The sequence below is a fragment of the Limanda limanda genome, chromosome 20 (assembly GCF_963576545.1).
Source record: "Limanda limanda chromosome 20, fLimLim1.1, whole genome shotgun sequence".
Lineage (NCBI taxonomy): Eukaryota > Metazoa > Chordata > Actinopteri > Pleuronectiformes > Pleuronectidae > Limanda > Limanda limanda.
In genome coordinates this window covers 19,093,538-19,112,030 of record NC_083655.1, presented here as the reverse complement: position 1 = coordinate 19,112,030, position 18,493 = coordinate 19,093,538, and the positions used below count along the sequence as shown (strand labels likewise).

Here is an 18,493-nt window from a genome sequence, read left to right as displayed (position 1 = left end):
GCAATGACTTTGGTATAAGTTAACAGTGTAAATTGTGTGTGTGTCCGAGTGAAACTAGAGGCAACAGATTTGCATGGACTTTCTTTGCCTCTGAGCAAATCCACTGGTCATGGTGATTCCACTGAAATTAATCAGTTTTGCTGCAGAATGTCACTGTTTTAATTGATGGTGTGGCCGTACTCTCTCTAACACACCGGCCTGCCTTCACTGCTTCAGAACAGTTTGCCAGCACAGACTGCTTAAAATTTGCCCGACTGCAAAGTGACCATTGATTTTCAGTTGACCGTAATTCAACCTGCACCGACTTGGCATCTTACCTATTGTCAAGAATCTGAACTGTGACACCACAGTCCCCTTTTTGGTCTGAGGCTAAACTTAACACAGATAGTGGCTTCAAAATGAGTGGCCTGAGATTGCGGCACAACTTTCCTAAACAGAGAAGCCAAATCTCTTACCTCATTGCTTCTGAAAGTTTTGTTTCACAGACTACATTTTATCTGATTTTATTATTTTATGTTATTCTACGGAGCTTGAATGATTTTGTTCTTTCAATTTTGTTTTCGTCTTTTCTCTTCTGTAATCCGCTTTTTCTTTTATTTGTTTTGCGCTGTACAGCTGTTTACTGATTTTTGTTTGGCCTTTTATTGTATTTTTTATCTTTCTACATGCTGTTGAATTGTAATCCTGTGCAGTACATTGTAAAGTCAGTTTCAGACTTTTGTTATATAATTCTACCTACTTATATATATTTTATGTTGAATGTAAAGTGTTTATGTGTGACTTTCATGAGAGGATTTCTGACCAAAATAATATTTCATATTATTATCTGCTTTGTTATTTATTTCAAAAAGTTGCTATGCATGTAGCTGTAAAGTTTCATTACTTACAATCATAATGGTGAGTGTAGAGAAAAGAAAAGTAGCTATTTCTGCGAGGAATGAATGAGTAAAGTAAAAGTCAAGTCACTGTGCCTGGTTCGCAGGGATATGGTCACAGTGATGAAAAACTGAAAATACAGCAGCTGAACTGGATGAGCTGCAAGGACAAATACACTTGAATGAAGTTAATGCTCTTTGGAGGAGTTTTCGGTTCCCAATAACCAGCTTCCACATAATCGCATTCTGACACAGACAGTTTTACACGGGCAAGTTTTGTGGAGACAGAGCTAATAGCTGAGAAGTTGAAACCTCATTCAGAAGGAGAATTTGTGGAGTGCCTTGTTGCTGCTGTGTCACTGCTAGCAACGGACAAAGTTGAACATTGTGTGCCAGCACTGTGGTGAAATAAAATCCTGGGCTATTTTATTTTGAATGGCATTTTGTGAGATGCTTCAGGACATGAAATGTGGAACAGATGTTCCTGTCCACCCAATATTAAAATAATCGATTTGCCAAACAACAAAAAGCTCAAAGTTCAGTACAACAACCTCTCTCTGCTAAAGTTTTCTATTCTTGAATCTGAGAATGGGGCCGCATTCTGTGTTAGCAAAGCAATCGCAAAGCTCCGCTCAAAACCTACTGACCTGATCCTGTAAAACCGAATGTGAGTAACATCATCATCACTACCTTCTGACATCAGATCCATTGTCAAAGAGAAGCAGTTTCAGACATCTAATTAGAGAGCTCAGTGTGAAGTTTGCGTTTAGTTATTTAGTATGGCCCACAAAGGGTATTATGAAAGTCCAAATTAACTGCAAGTTTTTTGAAAATTTGATGTCAATTTGTTTTAATGCAGAGAAAGGTATTTTTTATAGTATTTCAGAGTGATTTTTGCATTTAAGAATGATCTTTTCTTCTTATGCCCTTGAGGGAACATTTGTGACCACAAACACACATTTAAACCAGTGTCTCTGCTCAACTAATCTCATAAACTTCGCTGCCACCCAGTGGAAGTAAAAGGACTCTACACTTACAGGCACACCAGGAGTCCCAGGTTCTCCATCTCTGCTTCTCTCCCCCTGCAAATACATACATCATAATTAACTGAAGGTTTGTGTGAATAAGCTTCCATACACAATGTGTGTGTGTGTGTGTGTGTGTGTGTGTGTGTGTGTGTGTGTGTGTGTGTGTGTGTGTGTGTGTGTGTGTGTGTGTGAGGACCTTTTTAAGTATAGACCCTATAGAGTGAAGACATTTTTGGAAAGTGAGGAAATTTTGACTAATCCTCTCTTTTCATTCGGCTGTTTGAGGGTTAAGACTGGGTTTCATGGTTTCATGTGTGTGTGTGTGTGTGTGTGTGTGTGTGTGTGTGTGTGTGTGTTTGTGCGTGCGTGCATATGCGAGGATGAGAGTGAATACGTGCAACAACAGTGTGTCGATGTAGTTATGTGTGCCACTGTTTGCTGGTCCATATCTTTATTCTGTGAGTGTGTGAGCAGTAGAAAAGGTCATGATTACCACTAGTAGCCAATAAGAGAAACCCAGGGAGAGAGGGAATAGGAAATGGCTAACAGTGACCTTTAACAAACCTGACTTTTTATCTTGTGTGTGGCTTTTCCAACTGCATCCTGCAGCACTGTAACACACTGCTCCCCTCTCTCTGCTCCGCTGGGCCTTCGCACTGTTTTCCATTAGCTTGTGTACAAGGGAGCATGTGAATCTGAGCATTCATCACATGCTGTGATTGTTCACTTTGTGATTGATGCTGTGTTCACAATGCTCGAAGTAGAGTGGCTGATGCAAATCAGTGCAACATGACACTTTTAGACTTTCAGAGTTCCCGTAATGAGCAAAGGCTGCAATCTTAGAGCAGATTGTTGTCGCACCAGACACAAGGGAACTCCCGACTAAGATCAGCACATTACAATCCTATAATCAAATTAATTAAACAAGATCCTCTTTAATCAAAAACCTGGTGTTATCAGATTTAGTCAGTTTCAAGTATGGTCAACTTAAATTGTCTGGAATCCCCTCTGGGATTTTATTCTGAACAATTTCCATCTGTCCTGAAACTGGCCAGTCAGTCCCAAACATTTATCTTAAATGGTTTGAGGTTTGATACGATGACTGACAGAGAGGTATCCAATGGTAGCACTATATTTTCGTTAAAAATGCCAATAGTTTATGGCCGATGTGGAAAGGTCTATTGAATCTGCTATTTAGACAGTACAGAATGAATATTTTCAAATATAATATGATAACGTCTATTAGAAATTCCAGGTGCCTATGTAAAGTGGTTTGACAATACCAATGAGTCCAATTTTGTAATAAAGTTGTGTTCCTGTTCCGCTTCATATGCGTTTCACTACTTTCTACCTGGTCAGTCTGCTTCACCAGAAACAATACAATCAGAAACACTTAAACATGCTCAATAAAGCTTTACATTTGAATGCAGGAGTTGTGTGAAACAAATACCTGGTTTCCTTTAGAGCCAGACTCTCCTCTCTCCCCCTGATAATGCAAAACAGAACATTAGAACGTGTCCCACTAAAAAAACGACAGTTTGACATCTTAATAAAATAATTTTCTGTTTGAGGAGTTAATACTAGAAAAATAGCATCAGCATTCTGTTTACATAATACTGTACAGAGAACAAACACAGCACGTCAAAGCGACTGATCCGGATTAGGATTGTTTGTATTGTATTTGTGTTAGGACGAACTGCTTTTGATGTGTGAAGGACGACCTTCAGCATCATTAAAATGAATCATGTCATCTGAGCCAAAAAATAAATAATGCATTAACAAGTATGTATAATGTTAAGCTGTCAACACTTCTGCAGTACAACATGTAAATTATGTAAGCTCCTCACAGCTAACGCCATTAATCATTCATGAAGTGGAGCCTTCATGTCCAAATGTGGACGTCGTTTAGTGAAAACAAAATGAGACGAGTCATGTCTTTTTATTTGGTTGATTCCTTATTGGCTTCCTGACCTTGTGACCTTTGAACCCCGGCAGCCCCATGCCACCTGGAAGCCCTGGAAAACCAGCCTCGCCCGTCGAGCCCTGGAAAGGTGAAAGGTTATTGATCTTTGGGAATCAGCTTTAAAAAGTAAACATTTAACGAAAAGTGCTATGAAACACCATACTAACCGTCATTTTTATGTTTACGTTTGATAACAAAAATATATTTTAAAAAGTGGTCAAATTATTTGTGTGATGTAGACTGTATATAAAGATGGGCGCCATGACGGCTCCCCAAAAGAGAAGCCAAAGCGTCTCAATTACCAGTTGTACAGGTTCTAAAACATACCTCCTCCTCTATGTTAATAGATGGGACATGGACCAATTTAGAAAGTGCACGACTGAGTGTTGTCTCACAGGTAAATTTGATTATAATTAGCTATTTGATGGAATTGAAAGGTAGTGAAAAGACGTGATTGATAGCCGAGACTGATGATTGTTCACAGCTTCATCCCCAGATCACTACTGCACAGACTTTTTTAGGGATATTTTTGCTTCATATCTGGAAAGTGGAGATGCCCCATCAATCTTTACAGTCTATGATGTGTGACAAGCAATTGGGTCAACTGTAATAAATTCCCAGACTGTTGCGATGGAACAAAAAAAAGTCAAGGTTAAGTTAATATTAAATAAATATTATAAAGATGCCTGAGTGCAAATTTTCCTCCATTAAAATCCTGATTTGCTTTGAAGGATGACACCTTCATCTAACCAATTACCTGTAATTAAGTGACAGAACAGAGACAACTCAGAGTCTATTTAACATCACAACGGTTGACATTTATGGGCGTAATTGCCGAGAAACGTGTCAATTAACAAACAAGTGGCATTAACAGTGTAGCTGTCACACATCAGCAGGATTTCAACTGAAGGCTGGTGAAATAAAAAAATGTGGCTCTGAGGATTGAAGGGAAGAGACTGAGAATGATGTTGGTTCAGAAAAAAAGAAAAGGCGAAAGCTGTCACCCTGAACACACCCTGATCCCTTTGGGGGGAATAAGTAGAGCCCTTATTAATCCTACCACCATGTTGAATTCTCTCAAATGAACAGGGGCGGCAAAGCAGATTTGCTTAAACGTGGGAATAAATAGTGCAAATAGTGTAAAAATGCAATTGGCAAGTGATTGAAACTACAGGACCCCTTTAAATAACACACATTTTTCATGAGCACTTCACCTTTGCCAAAATAATCCATCCACCTAGTAGGTGAGTCACATCAAGTCCCTGATTAAAGACCATTATTTTTGCACAGGTGGACCTTGAACTGGTCGTGATAAATGGCCACTCTAAAATGTGCAGTTCTTTCATGCAACACAATGCCACACATGCCACAAGTGTTGAGGGAGTGTGCAATTGGCAGGAATAGAGCTGCTGCCCATGAACTGATGTTGATTCCACTGCCATTAGCCATTACCTCCAATGTTATTTCTGAGAAATTGGCAGTACATCCAACTGGCCTCACAACAGCAAACCACGTGTAACCCTGCCAGCCCAGGACGGCCATATTCTGCGTCTACATCTGAGAGATTGTCTGAGATCAGCCGCGGCAGCTGTTTGCACCACCACAGGATTTCTGCACAAACACTCAGAAGCTGAATAAAAGTCCTAATTCGAGATAAACCTCACATTTTTAGAGTGGCCTTTTGCTGTGACCAGTCCATGGCCAACAACAAAGTGGAGAGCAAGATTTGAGAGAAATAAGCCTTTTGTTTGAATAGAGGAAATCTTACATATTTGACCTTCAATTCATGAAAAAAGGGGAGCAAAGATGAAAGTGTTCTACTGATACTTTCATTGAGTGTACATGTTCCTGCAACAATGTAGTTGAAACAGAGTACGCACTAGAAGACGGGACAGTTCAACATAGATTCTCGATTAAACGCAAGATTGAGATGAATATTTATGAATTAAAGATGACGTTTGTGGTTTCTGCACTGTATAAGCAGTTTTTAAGATTCATTTAATGTGAATGTTTATCTTTGTGATGATGCAGTTTCTTTTAAGATTTTACCTGCTCCCATTTTCTTGTTTACTTTTATATTAAAGTGTGTTTAGGGCTTTGCAGCATCTTATTGTCTTGCTTCCACACCATAATGTAGTGTGCACTGTATATGGGTGGTTCTCTTATCCACTCTGTAATGCACCATGAAGGAGCCCTGTGGCGAAACATATTGGTTAAATAAATAGAAGACCATTGCTTAATAGATCCACATCCTTTGGCTTCCACTGGGCGACTAATGATTAATTGTTATTTACATAAAGAGCAGCCTCTGACGGTCATGCCATCATTTTTAGTGGTTAATTATTACAAAGATTACATTGATTTGAATAATCTGCCATGGCTTTCATCCTGAGGTTGTTTTGATTTAGCTAGTTACGCCATTTTACTGTTGTCTTACTGGATTTTTGCTTCTTACGAGTAGAGAAGAAATGAATTTCGATTTTTACTGTACTTTTTACACTCATCACAATCATGATTCAGGTCTTTTTTGATACCGCAGCAAACGGCAGGTACTATTTTTCTGGCTGTTGGACATTAGTTCTGCTTTCGCCAGGAACTTACGAGAGAATATCATCAATGATGACTTTGACATCACATGTCTACCATAAGAATGCACTTGAAAACCAGACACTATAGCAGTAGGCTGTGAATCTCTAAAAGGTAGCGAGTGAGAAGGGTGGATGGAGGAGGAAAAGTAGAAAGCACAGACAAAAGAAAGGGAGGTGAAGTGAGGACAGGGGTTAAAGGAGACAACAGAATCTGCTGGATAATGGGCTGCTGCACTCACCTTCTGGCCTGCAGGACCGAAAGAACCAGCGACTCCTGGATCTCCACACTTTCCCTAAATAAATCACACACACACACACACACACACAAAATGCATTTGTCTGGAGATGACCGTTAGAGGCCCCTCTTTACAGCGTGCCTTCCTCAATCTAATCTTTAACAAGTCTTGGGGCTGTATTCAGCAATCATAGAGACCAGCACACAGGTCACCGAGGACACATCAGAGAGTAGCTGCTATTTGCATTCATATAGGTGCCGGCTGCCATGCACAAAGAGGTGAAGTGCAGAGGAATATAAATCAGACTGTGTGATGTGTAATCATTATCCTCTCAGCCAGTCACATTATTGGTCTCCTCCCTGTTAAACAGGCAAAAGTGGCCCGAAGACCAGACCTGCCACATTCCCATAGCATGAAACAGGCTGTTTAATAAGTAAGATAGTATTCATTAATAAGTAGATATTACACAATAAAAGTATTTTGTAGGCTTCAATGACATTAGTGCCACCAAGGAGAACATGTTTTTTTTTAATTAAGTAAAGGTAGCAATACCAAAGTGTCAAAATAATAATATAGCAACACGTAGAACAGGATGGTGTGCTCGTAATGCTCAAACATCTTGGTTATGCAGCAGGGAGGAAGTAGAGAAAATGACGGTCAAGCAAGGAGGCATCAACCTCTCCAGTGGCAGCATAATTTCCACATCATGTGAAACTAGGGGCCGATATAAACACACACAAAATTTAGCTGTGTCCGGAATCACTCACTAATCACTATGTAGTCCACTGTAAAGAGAACTCACCATTTTGTAGTTCTGTCTGAATATTTAGTGAAATGTATTCATAGCCTTTTTGGTGGAGAGTTGAGAGGAGAGAGCGCAGCACGTCTCAGCCTTCTCTCCCTGGTGACTCTACTCTAATTCTCATCCAAAATATCCGAGTTATCGTGAGGACAGAGACAAACAGGTTTATATGTACTGGCATTTTCATAGAAGGATAAAATCCTGTTTCAGCGTACCTTATATTTTAGACGGCGTAGTTTGTTTTTGTATAACCGGCAGGATAAATCTGAGATGTGACAATCAAGATTATTTCTACGTTCAAACGTCATGGAAAGTGTTTTTTTTTTTTTACCTACAAGTATTAATAATTGATAGAATTAAGGGCAAAATAAACATTTTAAAATTATTATGGGATTTTCCATCATACTCCTGTGAAAAAATGTAGACTTCTATATAGAGGTCAATCATAGTGAGTCTAGGGTAGTAAGTGAGAGTGTGATTTCGGACACAGCAAAATATTTAATAAGGTGAGATGCATATTTTGGCAGAAGACCAGTGCAATCAAATGTGATTGTCACTTGAGAATACAAAGTGTATAACGGCCGTGTTTGATTTGAGACGACAATACCCTGTCGACCTTTGAATCCTACGCGAGTATAAACATAATGTACCACATGTAAGTGTACGAAGGGTGAGAAAGTATTTGAATTGAGACACGTCTTATTTTTTTATTTCTCTGACTTGTCCCCCCCCCCTGCTCTCCGGTGTTTGTGCGAGAACTGGGAACTGTGCGCTTCGGGTTACAAATTATACGTGCACAGAAACACAGAGGTGTGTGTGTTTGCTTTACAGCAGCTTGGTATTTTTTACCAGTAACTTAAGGGAAACAGCAGCGGATCACTGTGTGTGTAACAGTTCTTTTAACGTGATGTGTGTTCCATCTGCAATTAGCGGCTGCAGATGGAACGCACGTACTTCAGACCTCTGTGGGGTGTTAATGAGCTGATACGGAGCTGATACACAGGTGTAAAAGCAGGTGAAGACACAGCAGATGTTTACTTTCAACGATTGAATTTATGAATTTACTAGTCATGCTTATAAGTAGCAGTGTTTTTTGAATTGTAAGGGTTGACTGATGGAACAGGCAAATCCAACATTGTCCTGCTGAAAACAGGCTGGTCCTGGGTGTCAGCTCGGCATCAAAGAGCCCATTTTCACTTCTTTGTATATAAAACTCTGATCTTCCACCCCTGCCTTTCTTTCCATCTTTGTTCTGTGCGTGCTGTGCCGAGTATACAAATTGCAAAGAGACAGGAGATGAGCAATCCAAGGTCAGAGAAAGAGGAATATGTCCCTGTGCTCCTTGTGCTAGTCTTTTAAGACAAAAGCAGAAGCCTTTGGGCTCTACACTGATTTTAACCCATAAAGGTGAGTTTAAAATCAGTTTTGCTGCTTTTTTAAAGTCCCAATATCACAGTCACTGGTGCTTTGATTTAGACCGGAATTGATTAAAGTTATCATGCAAATCTTGCAACTGTACAGACGTGCAGTAACAAATCAGTAGAGGAACTCTTCAATCTGTAACTAGTCCTCTTAATTAACAAAACCTCAGTTTGCATAGAAGTCTGAAAAGATAAGAGAGCTCAACTAATTATCTGAAGGAGTGAAATACATGCAACCAGACACCAGCAGTCGCAATATGAAATGTCCTTGGCAGAGTGGCATTTATAGCATGTTTAGAAACACCTACAATTTTTAGTCCAAACAAGCCGACTCCCGCTCAGCAGTTTTCTCCACGGGAACATCAAGAGAACAGGGAGGGTACAACATCAGAACAGGCCAAGAATAGCCGAGCGGTTAGGGAGAAGCAGGACATTAGCATAATAACTAATTATAACGTTCAACGAACAGACCTTGGGACCATCTTGGCCGATCAGTCCGGGCGGCCCCGGGGGCCCCTGGATTCCCTGGACAGAGAGAGAGGGAGAGGTTTTGGAGGAGAGACAGAAAAGTAGCGGGGAGGAGAGGGGAAGGGGCGAGAGAGGGAGGAAATGAGGGAGGGAGAGAGAGAATGAGATGAAAGAGACGGACACACTGCTTTGGGCTGAATGTGACAGAGTGCATGACGGCTTAGTCAGGAGGCACTGAGGGAGAAATGAGATGGCTCAGGTCCACACACACACACACACACAGACACAGACACACACAAATGTCAACCACATATGCACACTTGTAAACAAACACACACACTCAGTTTGCATATTCAACAAAGCATTCTGCTGTATCCAGAGCGCAGCTTGAAGCACTTTATCTTCCCACATACCTTCACAACAGAGAAAACACACACATATAAATTTACTATCTCATAGTTTCACTGACTGTAGTCTACGGTCTAATATGTCTGACTGACTCATAACCATTCATTCATTCAATAATTTTACCGTTTCTGTCTGTAAGGGAGAAACAAGCACTCAATGTTTTTCAGAAGAAGAAGGGTATAAAAGCAAAATAGATATGAATACCAGTCATGAATTTGATATTATTGTTCTGTATTTGTTGATTCAGGTTGGCAGCAAAAAGGCAAAGAAAATATTAGGAAAAAAGCAGCCACATTCTGAAAAGGTAATCCCCAAAAAAGATTTAGAGGGCAGCTGCCTGTCAAGCTTGTTTACAGTAGTGGCAGATTCAACAATAAATTCTTTATAATAATCGCTATTTTTAGACAGAGGCACAAAAACAAGTTTCTTATATTCAGTCAGATTGTATCAAACGTAGCTTTCTAGCCAAAGAAGCTGATTGTTAGCTTCATGAGTTGGTTGAAAAAGTTTTCTCTGGCTGACTTTTACAGGGCGGGTTGATGACTTGATGGCTCAACTGAAAGAAGCTAGTCCTAACATCTGCTTGTCAGATTTGAAAACACTCTCAAAATAAACACAAAGACTCTTCACAGAGGAGTGAATATTAGGGACTAGAGGGCCAAGGACGACCACACCTGCAGTTCAGGGTATCCAACACATTCAGGCTTATTTTCATTTAGGTTGAGGAAGTTAAAGCTCATCCATTACTTAATGTCATTATCAAGGGGCTGCAGTGAACACTTAGTTTGTAGATGTAAGGGCCGTAGATTTGTACATCATCCACAAAACTGTGGAAAGGGACAACTGTGGAATGGGGCACAGAACAGAACCTTGAGGGACACCACAGGTACGTGAGGCTATCTCGGAGGAATAATCAACCATGGTTACAGAGAAACTCCTATCTGTTAGCACTGAAACCATCTGAGTGAGTTCCTACATGAATGACCTGTGATCCTCATGAGCTGCTTTCAGACATGCACTGAACCTCAGATAATCTCAAACAGCCTCAGAGGAGATGTACCTGAGATCGCCAAGAGGCTCTGGACTTTCTCAGACAAATCTCTGTAGAAGGCTTTTGAGAACGGAGCAAGACACCCTCCACAGGATTCACCGCGAGCAAGTGAGCGTGTTGTTGATATTTCCAACACACTTCAGATGCAAAACTGACTTAAACAAAAGAACACAAATATCTCAGTAGAAGAAGCGGTGCCACACACACGTAGAAGACACCGGCTGAGATGTCAAGAGAGCTTTTGATGATAGGGGCTGATGTGTTGATGTGCAGTAAACAAAACTACATGATCAGCTGAATTTAAACATCCTTCCTCTGCATGCTGCGCCATCCCCATCTGCATGCACCACAGATTTCTGTTTTGTCGTGAACATGTCTCTCCTGCTGAGATATTCATGTGTAAAAGGCATACACAGGATGATGATGATTCTGATATCTTTGATGTCTCTTAGGCTCAACCTTTGTACTTTGATTTTGAACCTGATCACTAAGTGAGCTTTCTGAGTCCTTTGCCTCTGACCAGTGTACAGTTCTACTATCTTGGGTAAAGGTAGGATTAGTGCTAATGTTGCCTCCAGGGTAAATATATGACCTTTGGCTTCTTCCCTCCTTTTAAAATCTAACGTTTCATGTTAGAAATGACTGTAGATAGTTATGATATGCTCCTTGGCTACGAAATTAACAAATAAATAAATAACTTGTATGTTATCTTATATTAGAAATAAAAAAAATGTAATACAATCCTTATAATTCATTGTTGTGTTGATGGAAATCCACAGATTGACAAGCCTGCAGCTGCTGGGCTATAATGGGTAAATCACTGTTTGGGGAATGGTTTATTGTACAGTAAATTGTGTTTGTAATCGCGCACGACTATAAATTGTCTTTGTAAGAGTGATTCATTATATTTGTTAAATTTGTAACATCTATTTAATCAGATGAACTTGCATCCAGAGGTATTTTATTAATCCTCGTTGATTTGAATTGGATTATGTGGAGTTTTATGCTGTGAACAGTTTGATGTATACACGATAATGGAAGAGCTGAGGATCACATCTGGATCAAATCAAATGAAGTGTGATCTTCATTGTCACAAATCAAAACTGCAGCTCTAAATCCATTTTTGCATAAGAGTGTGCAAGCCCTTTGTCTTCAGCCATGACATACACAATTTAAAAGCTAAAGTTATCCATACAAATCCTTAAAGGTTCTGGAGTCAAGTAGACATTTACACATGAATTTTCCTTCATTTTTAGTTAATGAAGCATTCAATGTTTTTAAAACCCATTATGAAATGTCTTGGTTTGTTGTGGGAACACTGTGATTGTGACAGTACAGATTTATGAAATACATAATTTCTAGGCATAAGAAACAAACCACTGTGTGTCTATTGATTAAAGGAGCTAAGTAGGAAGATTTGTAATGCCAGACTCGATTGGTGTTGCTTGGATTGGCTGACATTTAATTAGACTCCTATGTATATTTATCGTCGCATGATTGTATGTGGTTGCCTGGATACGAGCGATGGCTCATCCTATACCTCCTCCTCCAGACTCTGTGCGTATGTGTTTGTATAAGTGTCACATAAGTCCGAGGCTCACTGCAGGCATGTCATCACAGCAGTCCTCTTTTCTACTGAGCATAAGGCTAAAAGAAGAAGCCTGTGGTTCTGGAAAGATGACCCTCTCTGCACTTGAAGGTTTCAGGTGTCTGCAGCAGCTTTGGGGCTTTATATAACAAAGAGAGAATGAGCAAATTGCAAAATTTCAATGTATCAATTTATTGAATCTATTTTTATGTACAATTTATGTTATATGTGTGATACACCTGGATTCAGAAACGATCTAGAAACATTTTCTGATTTAAACGTTGATCAGTGACCTTTCACCAATTCATCTCAACAGGCTATGCAATGCAAAGCCTCATTCACCTGATCCACTTGAAAGCCTCCTATTGATTCACTGAACCTATTCTTCACGCCACATATCTGTACTGCCTCTATGTGACCACAAGAGGGGGGCAGAGCAACGACGGCAGTGTCCAGCCATCACCACGGAGGCCTCAGTATTCACAATGCTCTGCTGTAATTCCATCTGACTGTGTGTAATCTTGTTTACCAGAGGGGGGGTGCCCTCACTTGTGTGAAGCCGTAACCCTGCGCACACTCGTCTGACTCCCGCTAAATTAACAACCACTCACCACCTTAATGGCATTGCTAAATAAATCAAATGGACTCATATGGTGCCTGCGCCAAATTAATGATCTCATTAGGAGCCCACTGCAGGGACGGGACAGTGAGCAGCTTTATGTGCCGCAGTGCTCAAAGACAAATGAAGAAACCAATGGAGCCGGTCGCCCACTTGTTACATTACACAGGTAACTGTTGGGAATAAGCTTTCGGATCAGCCTCCTGGAAAGTCAGTGTGGACAGTTTGGGCTTTGTTTTAGTTTGTTTAGGACAAGGGAAACCTGTCCCTCCTCATCTGCCTGTTGGGACGATAGCCTTTAATTATTCAAGGTATTTTTTTTCCTTTCCTTCGACAGGGATTTGTGTCCTTCCTTCCACTTCTGAATGCAATATGCACTGTAGTCATTGTTATTGTCGACTGTACTGACGGCCTGTGGAGGCTGTGGTGAGATATGTGCCACCTCCATGCTGCCAGCTGCCTCCTGTCACCTGCCAGCCCAGAGCTTCATGATGAGGGAATAAGGGCCAGTGTACTTTGAATAAGTTGCAGGACGTCTGAGTACGTTGAAGGGCAGAAGTGTTTGGAGCAGTTCTGTTTGGTCCCATATGAAGGTGAGGCAGAAGGCCTGTCATCAGAGTCTTCCTCTAACTGTATCCCACTGGCTCCCCTAACTCTCTCCAGGAATTTTTTTGTCTTATGAACACTTTGAATTGTGCAAATAGACTAAACATTTTGGGTACTTTCTCCCCATTGGGCATTCATGGCGTTCAGCTGAACATGTGAAATGTGATGGATGTAGCTGTATGCAAAAACTTTCAACCCACCACTCCTACAAACCAGTAGGAAGCACAGAAGCAATTAATACAGATTTCTGATACAAAATAAGGGAACTAATACTGCAGTAGTGATTTGGGTTAGAGTTCAAGTCAAATCAAATTATTTGACATCTTCTAGTCTTCTAGTACAGTCCCTGGCATCAATACAATTCTATGGGAAGATGGGACAAGCAAACAACTAAAATATATATCAATCAATCAACCAGCCCATATTCACAAATCACAGTTTGTCTCATTAAGCTTAACAAGGTGCAGCACCTCTGTCCTTGACCCTCTACAAGAGTAAGGAAATACTACAATAAAAACCCTATTAACAGAGAAAATAACTAAACGTAGAAACCACATGTGAGGGATCCCTCTCCTAGGAAGGACAGCAGTGCAATAGATGTCGTGAGTAGCAGAACATATCAACAAAATAACAATATCCAACCGAGCTCATCTAAGTACAGTATGTCCAGGCCCACATGTGCAGACATGAGGGTCACTGAGAGAGTCATGGACCGATGTGGTAAATAGAAAAACACACAAAATACCATATTTTTATCGTCGTTAATGACTGTTTTCAGGCAGAATGTTGACATGAACAGGATTTTTTCAAGCTGAAAAAAAGCATTGATCTTACCTTCATTCCTGCAGGTCCCTGCTGCCCAGGCAACCCTGTCTCTCCCTAAAAAGACATTGAAAAACTCTTTAAAAAATGCAGGTGGATTTTAGTCACCAACAGCACTGACATGTCAACACGAGGTCTGATCTTACCGGAGCTCCAGCTGGGCCGACTTCACCGGAAGCCCCCTGAACACCCTGTGGCAAAGAGAGACGGACAAACACAGTTACAATGCTGCATCAAGTTCTCACACTAAGATAGATTTCTTTGCTGTACATTTTTTCTAATTTCTTATATATAAACACCCAGTACTTCAGCTCGATACAATGTAGCTCGATTCAAATACGAATCGTGAATTGTGCATCAGGACAGTTTTTGACATGTCAGGATGTCCAGGTTTTTTCATGACACCCGCTTTATAAATCATAAAATGAACTCTTAACTCCACCTGGCTGTTGCTTATGTGAGGATGTATCATACAACACATCCCATCATGACCTCTTTCAGACAAACATGAAGTAATACAATCCGTGAGTGTTTCAGCAGACACCGTGCTCCGGCTCGTCGGAGTAATGAGAACTTCACTTCAGAGAAGCCAGTAGTTTTTACATCAGAGGAAATAGTTTCAGCAGCAGCTCAACTGTTGAAAGAACAGGAGTATGCAGCCTATTCTTTATTGTGTTGTATTGTGTATTGTGTTGGAAATGGAATGGTTCTGCTAACTTGTCACGGATCTTTTGTTCAGCAGAATAATTCATGATGTCTTTTATAGTGGTAATTTATTTTAATTGGAAAGACTTTTTCTTCTGATAGAAGCAAACACATTGATCAAAATGAGCCCACCAGAAAACAAGACCTGAATAAACTCAACAGCTTAAAAAAAACTGAAATCTAAATGAGGATTTATTTTCAATGATTTTGCCAAACAGTGATAATTGATTAATTTATAAGCTGCTCTTGTCTTTTTTGTTCTCCTTCCCCGGCTGCTCCTCCAGTTCTCCTCGCCTCATCATGTGTGCCGTCTGTGTATTCTTTAACAAGTGTCTCACTGTGTCAGGTTTCTTACACCTGGCTTGCCTGGATAAGACTTGCAGTGAGACAGCTGTAGACTGAGGTGCCTGTCGTCCTGCTGGCAGTGTGGTGGTGTGTGCAGCTGTACAGGGGCCGGGCCTGCAGAGCCTGAGGTGTGTCCCCTCACACTAGCTTGAAGGTTTGTGTTTTTGCTCTATGCTTGTTTCCCACGGCACTGTGCATGGCAAAAAAACATTTTCAGTATGTAGTTAATAACTCTCTACCCTCTGCTCCCATGCCAGTTTTAGGATAATGAGTTAAAACATGTTTTAAAAAAGTGAGAACAAATTGAGCAACTCCTTTGAGGGAACACTAATGAAACGCCAGTGACATCCAGCAAACCCCCAAATTCAAATTAGCTGTGTGAAAGAATAGTCACAGAGTCTAGACTAAACAATATAACTGTTTCTATCCAACTTCTATAAGTCTGTTTTTCCTTTCAGATAATAAAAATGAAAATGAAAAGACCAACACTGGAATTCAGGTCATGTGTCTGATTATAAAACCAATGTCAGTGAAACATAGGGAAAATAAATGTGCAGCTCTTAATCCAGCATGTGACTAGTTCATGCACAATGTGTTAGATGTAACACAACACAGACTTTATACTGTGTAAGCCCAGTTTCTGCATAGCTCTCTGATGCACTGACCTCAGACCAGCATCCACGCAGCACTCTGCGCTGTGGTGTGGGCAAGTGCTCTTAATGCTGTTTAAAAAGTCATAGTCTGACACTGACATGAATGTTTAGTCTCATGTGAATCAGCTGCTGTAGCTTCAGCCATTATTTTGTTATGAACGGCTGCAGCAGGGTACGCAGCAGCAGCAGAAGTGCTTTGAGTTCAGCCTCTAAACAGACTGACACCTCTGAGGAAAGATACAAGACAAATCCAGAACAAACAGACTAAAGATCACATTGAACTCACAGCCAAACCTCCTCCTATACAGCCTCACCTCCTATACACACGCACACACACAGGCACACACACACACTCCACTAGATCACTGAACTTTCGACTGAGAACACAGACACTCGCACCTCATCACTGAGTGCCTGTGTGCTATTTGTGTCTCGGCACCATTTCATGTACCTTCAATCTGTGTTGATGAATATATATTGTTCATATATGTTTTTGCTGCTTTTTATGTAAATGCTGCTTTTTGTTCTGCCCACTCCTTGAAGAGCAGCTAAAACCACTTTCCTTGTTTTAGCCATGACAGTAAACAGCTACACAAGAGCCATTATGTTTTATTCTATTCTATTCTATCCCAGTCTATTCTAGTCTAGTCTATTCTTTCCGACACTACTTGAAATATTTTCTGTGTGCCAGTAATTAAGTAATTTTCGCAGGTTTATGACCTACAACAACAACAACGTCGACCATTAGAAAACCCATAATAAATGTTAAATGTTTCTTTTAGACTTAAGTTTTAATATGTTGACTGACCATCTTTAAATGTACAGATAAATATGTTTGCTACTGTTTGTGATGTGATGTGCTGCTCCTCTCAGGTCAGGCGGTTCCTGCTGCCCTCTCTCTTCCTGTCGCTAGGACTCTTACTTCTTCTTTTTACAATGCATTGTGGGAAGCAATTAGTGCACTATATAATGTTTATTTCACACAGCAGTCTACCCACACAGTGACTATCATCTGCATTTGGGTTCTGCAAAAATGAAACCCTGAAAGTATAGAGCCCAATCAAATTTCACAACATAATCATTGTATTTGAAATTCAATAAAGTTTTAGTAAAGATTCAATTTAGATTTGGATTGAATTAAGCTTTTTTTCATTGCATTTTCCTATTTTCATGCACAAATTGTCAATTTGCCCAAAAAACTGATGAATATATAACTTTTATAGAAAGACACGTGATTGTTAATTTTTTGTTTCTTGGACAATAAGCGTTTGGAAACTGTCAATTAATGGTGAACGATCTATTTTAACTTCATCAAGTAAACATGGAGAGGGATTACATTGTGCAGTGTCTTGTCACGTCATGCACTGTCAGATATCAGCTTGGAAGCTCTACTGAAGCATAGACTCTCACCAGAGGATCAGAGTGCTTTGCATTCAGACTATGTGAACCTGCACTGATGATTCCACTGTAGATAAGTGTGTGTGTGTGTGTGTGTGTGTGTGTGTGTGTGTGTGTGTGTGTGTGTTTGTCTGTGTGTGTGTCTGTGTGTGATAAAGTAAACTAAGTGTAATCTCTGGGGTTTAGAGTGAGGCTGATGGATCTGGATATCAGCAGGTGTCTGACATGGTGGCTTTACTCTGGTAACAACATTGGGCCTGTTTAGCATCAAAAACACATTGTGTGACCTCTGTGTTCTCTCTGCTTATTCTGTCTGTGTGAGAAAGATTTAGTCAAAGTCATATTTCTGTGTCAGATCAGACGAAAAGATTCAAATTTAATTTCAATGGTTTGTCAGATTGTGACAGAAGGATATGTGGAATTAAATTTGAGATAAAAAAAAAAAAGATACATCAGCTTTTGTGGAAATAACATGAGCACTGATGTGGGTGACAAAAAGTTCTCACCCTAGAAACAAACTCACAAACATAATTTAAGTGAAGCGGGCCCTGCATAACAACACTTATCTGAACTCATCCATCTCTCGGCAGCGTACCAGCAGGTCTGATGCTAGATGAGGACATATGATCTGTCTTTAGCAGATTGTGGTTATCGACACATGATCGTACCTGAGGCGAGAAGAGGAGGGTGGGATGACAGATGAAGAGAGAGGCCACATGGGGCACGGAGATGAGACAATCACAAAGAGGACCAAAGGATTAATCTAACTTTGATATTTTGAACAAACAACAGGAGTAAGTCTGTTTGGGACGGATCGAAATAAGAAAAATGCCCGTCATGTTTAAAACGTTCACTCTTAAACACAATCATACAATCGGCTTCACATTTAAATTAACTTAATATCTGGATTTATTATA

General features: G+C 40.3%; 1 protein-coding gene across 1 annotated transcript in view; it reads right to left on the bottom strand.

Annotated features, from left to right (window-relative positions):
* LOC133027149 (collagen alpha-1(XXI) chain-like) overlaps positions 1 to 18,493 on the bottom strand; it is a 50,585-nt gene that overhangs the window by 9,217 nt on the left and 22,875 nt on the right. The window contains exons 19-26 of the mRNA XM_061094174.1: positions 14,622 to 14,666; positions 14,488 to 14,532; positions 12,360 to 12,368; positions 9,385 to 9,438; positions 6,694 to 6,747; positions 3,875 to 3,946; positions 3,354 to 3,389; positions 1,913 to 1,957 (exon numbers count right to left, since the gene is read on the bottom strand). Coding sequence (XP_060950157.1) covers positions 1,913 to 1,957; positions 3,354 to 3,389; positions 3,875 to 3,946; positions 6,694 to 6,747; positions 9,385 to 9,438; positions 12,360 to 12,368; positions 14,488 to 14,532; positions 14,622 to 14,666 — 360 coding nt within the window. The remainder of the gene's footprint in view (positions 1 to 1,912; positions 1,958 to 3,353; positions 3,390 to 3,874; positions 3,947 to 6,693; positions 6,748 to 9,384; positions 9,439 to 12,359; positions 12,369 to 14,487; positions 14,533 to 14,621; positions 14,667 to 18,493) is intronic.